The sequence below is a fragment of the Prionailurus bengalensis genome, chromosome B4 (genome assembly GCF_016509475.1).
Source record: "Prionailurus bengalensis isolate Pbe53 chromosome B4, Fcat_Pben_1.1_paternal_pri, whole genome shotgun sequence".
In the NCBI taxonomy this organism is placed as follows: domain Eukaryota; kingdom Metazoa; phylum Chordata; class Mammalia; order Carnivora; family Felidae; genus Prionailurus; species Prionailurus bengalensis.
The window spans coordinates 23754943-23764220 of record NC_057358.1 but is presented as its reverse complement, the minus strand read 5'-3'; the positions used below and the strand labels follow the sequence as shown (position 1 = coordinate 23764220).

Below are 9278 nucleotides of genomic sequence, written 5' to 3'. Positions count from 1 at the left end.
GAGGATGTGGAGAAACAGGAACCCTCTTGCAGTGTTGGTGGGAATGCAAACTGCTGCAGCCACTCTGGAAAACAGTGTGGAGGTTCCTCAAAATACTAAAAATAGAACTACCCTACGACCCAGCAATTGCACTATTAGGAATTTATCCAAAGGATACAGGAGTGCTGTTCATAGGGGCACATGTACCCCAATTTATAGAAGCACTTTCAACAATAGCCAAGTTATGGAAAGAGCCCAAATGTCTATCAACTGATGAGTGGATAAAAAAGACGTGGTTTATATATACAATGGAATACTACTTGGCAATGAGAAAGAATGAAATCCTGCCATTTGCAACAAAGGGATGGAACTGCAGGTAAGTGAAATAAGTCAATCAGAGAAAGACAGATATCATGTTTTCACTCATATGTGGAACTTGAGAAACTTAATAAAAGACCATGGGGGAAGGGGAGGGGAAAACATAGTTTCAAACAGAAACTATTGACAATAACTTATATTTAAATAAATAAATAAATATCTCCCAACTACTGACACATTTCTAAATTTACACTTTGAAAATGTTTTTAAACTTAAAGGTATAGAAATGTAATTAAAGCAAGTAGGTCCACAGAGCAGAAGGAAAGGTGTGTTTTGCTTTAGCCTTTTCATGGCCTCTGGGTCTTTAACCACTGAGGAGGGTACACTGCTCTGTGTGGTGACTCTGAGTAGGTCAGATAATGTCAGAATTGAGCAAATAGATGACTCTTCTACATCCTTGCTGGAGGATGTAAAAAGAGACAGTGTCTATGTGTATTTGAGTAACAGCCTTTCCAGCTTTCCAGCTTTCCAGCAAGTGGTTCCAGCAGAGTCATTCTGCTGACTTTTTTATCCAAGTGGTTATGAAACCAAGTTTGCACATGAGTATTCTTGAACAATTCTTCTTATAGTTTTCTCATTGCTTTCCCAGAAAGCAATTCCCATATAAGGCACCCTTTAACTCTGGTTTAATACTGATTTATTTGCATGGCCTGAGAACCACAGTAATAAATCCAAGTTTCTCATTTACTGTATGGACAGAGTATTGTAAGAAGTGGAGGGAAAAATTCTTAAGCTACATTAGTCACCATTTGTGTTCATAGTTACTCGTCTTTAAGATATAAGAAAAGGAGAAATATCTTTTGTGATATTTTCACTATTTGGCAAATTTAGATAACTTGCAATATTCCAAGTTACAAAAAAAGTTGTATGTATGTACATATTTCTTTCACATATAGCACCTTTAGGGTTACTGAATGTGTACAATGGCTCCTATGTAACATGAAATATATGGAAATGAAATCCTACAGTCATGGGGCACCTGGGTGGCTCAGTCAGTTAAATGTCCGACTTCAGCTCAGGTCATGATCTCATGGCTGAAACCCTGCATCGGGCTCTCTGCTGTCGGCACAGAGTCTGCTTCAGATCCTCTGTCCCCCTCTTTCTGCCCCTCCCCTGCTCATGTGCTCGCTCTCTTTCTCTCTCAAAAATAAATAAATGTGAAAAAAATCCTAAAGTCAGTCAAATATCCAAATAGTTTGTTCAAACTATCTCATTTCTCAGAAACATCTGAATGTTTAACATCAGGATCTATTTTTATGTGGATCATCTTGTATAGATCCTGACATGCTTTATTTTTCAGAAAGTGTTCAGAAAGAGTAGCAAGTTTCTACAGCCAAATATTTACTTTTTATGAAATATGGAGATGTCTTTTACAGCTCTAACAAATTGCAAGACCAATTAGTATTCAACATTTGAGAATTTTTGTAGCTAGTCGTCATCCAACTCCTGAATTTTTCTTTCTCTCCAAGTATATTTTAGACAATGATTAGTAATCAAAATTTGAATTGGCAAATATTTATTGAACTCCAAGAAAAGCACACTGCTTGAAATTGGGGATCTACAAATGGATCAAAAAATTCCTCACCCTCAAGGAGCCCTTAATTTGACAGATTATTCAGAGAAGCATGTGACTAAATTGTGAGTCAATGCAATTACAGACACAAGCAAATTCCTAAGGTAAGTATGGAGGAGGGAGGAATTCATTCTGATCTGGGGCATTAGGAAAGTGTCCCCACACAGGAAGTGGGGCATTTGTGCTGCTCCTAGAACAGGGTAAACAATGCAACATCTTGGGGTTCCTGGGTCAGTCCTGGTTTATGTTTTTGTCCAGTCACATTGTAATACTTCAGTTGCACAATCAAAGGTTTTCTTTGGACAATACATTATATAATTGCAGTGGTACTGATGTTGACAGGGAAAAGAAGGAGGGAAAAGATTTTAGATGGACCAAGCAGCAAGTCAAAAGGCCTTGAGGAATAAAACCCCATGGTATGTTTGGGGGAAAACTATGCATCTTTGTTTTAGGTACTCAAAAGAGGGCATCTTCCCCCTTTTCCTATTACTGTTTGAACTGCAATGGGAGTATGTTCTAGAAGAGTATGTCCTGAACTTTTCTCTTTGCATTATTTGACTTCTTTTTCTTTCCAGGAATGTTACTGTTATGCAACACAGACCCCTTTCTATATTTATCCCTCATTTTCCATTTTCATTTGATCAGTGTTATTTCTGACAAAGTACTCTTTTCACATCACAGAGAAAGAGAGGGAAGTAAAAAACCAATTCATACATTTCATCATCTGCCTTCTAACCAGTTAATATTGAATTAGAACATACAATTGTGCTTGAACTTTCCAAGCAATATATGCTACTTTCCAAGAAGCATATATTTGAAGAGAAAATAACTAAACTTTGATATTATTTGTTTTTATAACTATTCAAGGCAAAAAGGATGGAATTTGCTGAAATAATAAAGCAAATCTTAACCAACCTGTAGTGTTTTAGAACAGATTTACATTATTACTTGCATGATAAAGGCCATTTCCAATGGAAATATTTCCCTTAGGTATTTTTTAACAGAAAGTTCTAAATTTAGAACAAAGAAACAATTACTAGCATTATGCAAATATATGGAAAAATAATACAGTCGTCAACTAAGCAATTCCAACAATGGATAAGACTCTACCTTCCTTATCACATGAGAAGGGACAGTAGACTTGACTTTCATGACTTGTTAATTGCCAGCTGCTTTTGTCTTAGCCCTTTAAGGTCAAAGAGCTCAAACCACCGATTCTATGTCTAAGCACAAAGAATATGTAGAATACAGGACACACATGTCTAAAGAGATGGGGAAGGATGTTCTCAATGACTTGGTTACTGGAAAGGAGCATCTTGCTCCCTCTTCTGCCCTCTTGCCTCATCTGCTTCTCTGCTTCAGAGAGCTGCCATTCTCACATGGGAAGCTAAGTCTATACTGCAGCTCTTTTCCCAGCCTGGTTTAATATAAGGTCTCCCCACAGCATGGATTTGCTATTCTTTTCCACAGCTTTTCTTGTGGGCAGGTGACAGGAGGTCTATAGATTTTCAGAGAGGGTTTTTAAATTTTTTGAAACGATCCAAAGTGTCAATAAGCTTAGAAGGAACATTTATACTTGATACAGTTATCTACTGCTCTGATTTTCTGACCTCATATAACAACACCAATACCATTTGAAGACTCTAGTTTCAGAAAATAACCAATAAAATCTTTTCCTCTCCTCTTTAGGCCCTCACTTTCCCTTCCTTTGACTCTTCTGATGTAGCTGCCTGCAGTCTCTTCCCACTTCAGTCCATTCCTGGGCTGCTCCCCAAATGATCCTTCTATGTGACTTCATTATGACCCAGTTTAATGCTTTTTGATAGGTCCCAGTACTGCAGGATAAGGCTGTAGTTAATCCGAAGCATGGCGTGCAAGGCTGCGTGCAATGACTTTTCCAGGGTTATACCTCCTGTTTATACCTGATGCCTTTGCAGAATTTCAGCCTTATGAGCTTGCACTACTAAGCCTCCCCTGACTCCATGACTTAGTCAGGCTGTCCTCTGTATTACTGCAGCAGTGACTGGATACTGGACATGGGATATTGGAGCTCCTGTTCATCTAAAGATCATCACCATTGCTTAGCAAGTTGCCCGTGTGTGTTCAGATAATGAAAAAAGGTAACTGAATTACTTCCCATTTAGGCAGAGCTGTCTTAAATCAAAACCACTAGTCCTAACAGGTTTTATTGGCTCCAAATGGTTACCTGTTTGAGGCCACATCTGGCTGATCACATATTTCTGTACATAAGCATATGAGGATGTATGTGCATGTGTACCAAAGCCAAAGATACATGGGATTCCTTCTCAAGTTGGTTAGGTGAAATAAATTTGGTTCTTTTGATAGATACACAAATCGCCATGAATCACTTTCATATAAATATGTTTTATTGCAGAGAAGTTATTATTATTTACATGCTGTAACACATCACAACATAAATTTACCAAATATTTCATGGTGGGATGCTGTAGGTTTCAGATAATAGTTTCAGAAGAACCACAGATTAAGTGAAGAGACTTACAGCTTTGTTGACTCTACAACTCTCGGTTGCTAAATGCTAGAAGTCAAAAGGCAGTGTTTTTCAGTCCTACCTGTCACCACTTGCATGCAGAAACCTAGGAAGCAAATACAAGAGAACTGTCGAGTTTCAAATCCAAGTTGCCACCAAAGTTTACAATGGGCTGAGTTATATAATTCATGTCGTAAAGCATTTAATTCTTGCATAAAATATACAGTTCTATTAAGATTGGTATAAATCTACTTATTTATAAACCCTGGCTTAAAAACAAGGACAGGATGCAGCCTGCACATGCATTGAGAAGGACAACCTAGCAAATGTTTGTGACCTTAACAGTGTTTATTCACTTTCTTACTGTTATCGATCTAGGAAAATAACCTCAAGAATTGTAGATTTAAACTTCTCTTGGTGATAAGCAATGGCAATGAAACTCTAGGAAAGACCCTAGGCACTCTCACTGATTTATGCTGGTGGAGAAAAATCTATGGACTGTAGACTGTCACTAAGGTATAATTTGGCAAGTCTTCTTTAAGCCACATCTCTAACAGGATCATCCTGAAGTGCAATAAAAAGTCACTGATGCTTGACTGCTTATGTCTCAAAAAGCGAATAACGTGCTCACAGACCTTGAACATAAGTGAAACAAGCAGGTAGACCTGGCAATTCCTATCCAAGTTCACAAATATACCTTAAAGTTGTATTCCAAGGTTACTGAATACATAGGCCTTGACTGAAAAGGAAGAAAAGAAGGAAATAAATGAAGGAAATGCAGAAAAATAGAATCTCTATATCTCTTCAAACCTACCCCACCAACCTGAGTAATGTACAAAGTGAGCAAATGGGTGAGGAAGATTTATGCACAGCTTTGCAAAATGGTGACACGCTCATTGACTCCTGAATAAAAATCGTTGAGAAAATTTGATGATGAATACAGAGAAGTCCTAGTTTCTACCCTCCACTGAGAATGATATTCTCTCAGAACAGCCCCATATCTGCCTTCTGATTCTCTTTTCTTATCTTTCATCCTCCTAGCATGTTCTCCTTGCTTCTCATTAAATGAAAAGTTACTTAGGCTGGAAATGTCCTGGCCAAATAAGCCGTCGATACTCCAGCGTTTAGCGGGGAGAGAAAGGGAAGTCTGCACTCTATTTCTAAGTAATTCATCTTTAACTAAGATGAGACTGAGCTTCAGATCAGAATCTCTTCTCATGATCACATCAGTAGGGCTAAGTCAGCAGCTTAGGATTTCCATGCCAAATGATCAGGCGTGGAAGGCAGTAAGTTTTACAAATTTCGCTCTGGGAGCTGTTTTGCTTTGCATATGAACCTGGCATTTTTAATTTTGAGCGAGGTGGCAATATGTAGGACTTGTAAGTTTTCCAGTGCTTGGGAGAATGAAGAGCCTGTACCACCTTACAGGCTTTGAATAAATCAGGTTATAAACCTCTTTGGGATTTAAGCCCAGCAAGTGCTACCCCTAGCTGAAGCAATGAGTAAGAGTTTATGAGAATAAGTAGTTGGAGGTAATTTAAAATATATATTCGGTATGCATAATAAAAATATATCCATACAATGATCTTGATGCTATCATAATTTTTCTCTTTAAAAAAATACTCCCTTGAAAGTGCTATCAGTAGCTCCCTTTCTGTCTGTGTTTTGAAAGGCAAATTCCCTGGCTCTGCAGGGAAGAGAATTACTGTTGTAATTCTCATGTCATTCCTAGAGTCTTCCCTTTCGGTGGTGATACTAATGTGCAGTATATTTTTCTCACTCTTAGCTTCTTCCTTACGAAATGCTGCTAAGTATGAAATACTGAAAAGAGTTAAAAGGGACAATAGATTGGAATGAAGGCGTTACCTGTCTCTGACTCTGAACAAACAATAGGTAAGTTGTCCTTTACTGAGACATATGACTAGAGTAGGACCGCTGGGTCTCAGAGTCCTAACAAGAAGTGCAAAACAAGTAACTCAACTTGTATAAAAAACCCTGATTAAGACAGTATAACAAACCATGAGGTGAAACAATAGAGTCAAATCCAAATTCACAATATATATAAACCACAGCCAGAACGAAAAGAGTTTATCATAACAGTTATGGCTTCCCAAGCCAGAGAAAGCTTACTGTACTTCAAGAATCAACTAAAGTTGATAGATAGCAGGTATTCTGTAACTTGCGAGAACAATTGAGTAGCTGCAGATTGCATAAATGTGTTGTGTCACATAATATCAAAGTTATTTGCAAAAGTTATACAACCTGGAATGCTTGAATATGAGACACAACCATGTACGGAAACATACATTTATAAGAAAATGAGAGCAATCATTAATATAAAAGGTATTTTTGGGATGCATTAAGTTAGCAGTGCTATCAAGGTTAAATAGGTAAAGTAAGTTCAGTTAGCTACTTAGAATTTCGGTCGTATAGGTCTATACCTTCTTCTTCTTTGCACAATCTCATACTGGGTCTTCTGGTTTGCCTTGCTTAGGATCTTCAAAGGGCCATGGGCAAATACTGATCAGGGGCAGACGGTGAGGGCTACTCTCCCTACATGCCGAAATGTAAGGATTCTCCTCATGTCCTCAGGGGAAAGACTTCTCTAGGCCAGTCTAATTCCTCCATGGTGATGTTGCTCTGCCCTCCAGGTCTTCTTCTGCCCTTGTCTTTCCCCTTTCCCTTGACTGACAAATATTCTTTGGGAATTTCTATCTTCTGTGGAATTCAGGGTTTCTTCCTTCTTCTCCTTTTCTTTCTGGGGATGCTACGCCCACAAGTATCCCAGACCTCTTATTTCCGTGGCCCTGCTATCTTATTTGCACTTAAAGTGGAAGAGGCAGCAGGTAAAGCACTTCTTTCAGCATTTGGTAGATCTGGGGTCTCAAACTCCCAAGGACACACCTCAGCTCGCGATGTTAAAGGTTGCTGAAAGTTATTACTTGAGTTATAGGAGCCAGGCACATTTTCCTCAGGGGAAGATGTTTTTTGTTCCTGGTCTCCCGTTTGGTTGAGATTTCCATTCTCTACTTTTGATGCTACAGCTTTGGGGGGCAGCTCTTCATATTGCCCAGCACACACGTTTATCGCATAACGCTGACCGCCATTCTCACCGTTAGCCCTCCCTGGGGGAACCTGAGTCTTGGAAATCAAATTCTTCTCATCTTCCAAAACAGGCTGACCTTGGCTCTCCCAAGGGCATACCTCAGCCTTGTCTACGCTCTTCTGATTGGTTTGCTGACATAGTTCAGCTGCCTTAGGCTTCTGATGAGATTTTTCCTTTAAGGAAAAAGTTGGGTTTTTCTCCATTTCAGAAGCTGCAATAGATACGTGTTTTTGAACTTTTGATTCTGAAGGCACGGGACCAGGGGCCAGGTCATAAATCTCCCAAGGGCACACTTCCCCTATGTCAAAGTTGTTCTTCATCTGGGTGGTGCCTGGGCTCATCTCAGAATTGGCAGTGGACGGGTTGACCCTTTGTTGCTTCATAATCCCAGATTTCTGAGGTTTTCTTGGCTCCTCCAAATGACTGGAGTTTGGGGGGGCAGAATCTTTAGTCTCTGCATTATCTGAATTTGAGTATTTTCTGTTTGCTTCTTTATCTTTTGGCAGAGGTTTCTGGGAGTTAGCACGTTCTTCCAGGCCTGATGTTTGGGTTTTCCCAGCTAATCCAAGAGTCTTCTCCTTGGCACTTGCTATGACACTGAGAGACTTTTGTAACATGGATGTTCGTGGGTGCCCCTGCTTCTTCTCTGAGCTGAGATTGTGAGCACTTGCTGACTTACACACCAAAGGCACAGACTCTGTGGACTCGGCCTCACTGTTTTCTTTCAGTTTTTGTGTTAATTTTTTACTTGACAGAGACTCCAGTGTGGAATGTTCTGTAGACTCCTCTTCTTGGCTTTCCCCTGGTAAACTGTTGGACTCTTCTGTGTGCTCCCTCACATGATCGTAAGTGCTGTGGGATTTCTTCAGTGAGAAGACTCGGTTTTTCAGGGACTCCTCCTTGGGCTTCCCGGTGTTACCTGAAGACTCTTGCGGGTTCTTCCTGACCAGGGCAGTGCTTTTGGCTGTGCTGTGGTCTGTGACTTCCTTGTCCTCTTTGGAACACTGCCTGCTGACCGTCTCTGGGATCTCGGTGATACGCCTCATGATTGAACGGCCTAAGCCCTTCTTGGAGCACCGCTTTTTCTGGAGGTGGGGGTTATTTGTAATCATCTTCTTCCTCTTATATATTTCCAACTGGGCATAGAGTTTCTTCAGCTCATCCTGCCAGAACAAGAGCAAATTCACAGAGATGTGGAACTTAGTGATTTAGCAAGATAATATTACTAAATGTAATTTGAGGTTTATTAATTTGCATTCTGTTTCACATAGCGTTTGAACTTTAAGACCTGAACACATGCATTTTACCCTTGTTTCATGGAGCAAGCCCTTGGGACTTACGAGTTGTGTGTGCCAGACTCAACTGGGATCACAACAAAAACACAGCTTATTATCTACCGATAAGCCATACCCCTAAACGATATTGGAAGCATCATGTAGCCATTGATAAAATTACCCCTAATGGTAGATCAGATCTAGGGGACAACAGACCATCAGTTACTGAAAGCATCTTCTTACTCCAAATGCTGATATGTTGTCACAGATTATTCTCAGTAACCCATTCTCTCTGCTCACAGATCTCCCTTTCCATCAGCAAAATGTCATAAACAGTATTAGGGGACCAGTGTAACCAGTTCATCATTATGGCTGCTAATAAAAGTCAGCTGAGACTATCAAGATTGGCTTGTAGAATTTCTACCATAATAAATGTTTTACACCTGAATTAACTCCCTT

General features: G+C 39.7%; 1 protein-coding gene across 1 annotated transcript in view; it reads right to left on the bottom strand.

Moving 5' to 3' along the window:
- Window positions 1-4295: 4295 nt before the first annotated feature.
- The window catches only part of GPR158 (G protein-coupled receptor 158), a 421143-nt gene continuing 416160 nt past the window's right edge, over window positions 4296-9278 (bottom strand). The window contains exon 11 of the mRNA XM_043564334.1: window positions 4296-8708. Coding sequence (XP_043420269.1) covers window positions 7233-8708 — 1476 coding nt within the window. The 3' untranslated portion in view covers window positions 4296-7232. The remainder of the gene's footprint in view (window positions 8709-9278) is intronic.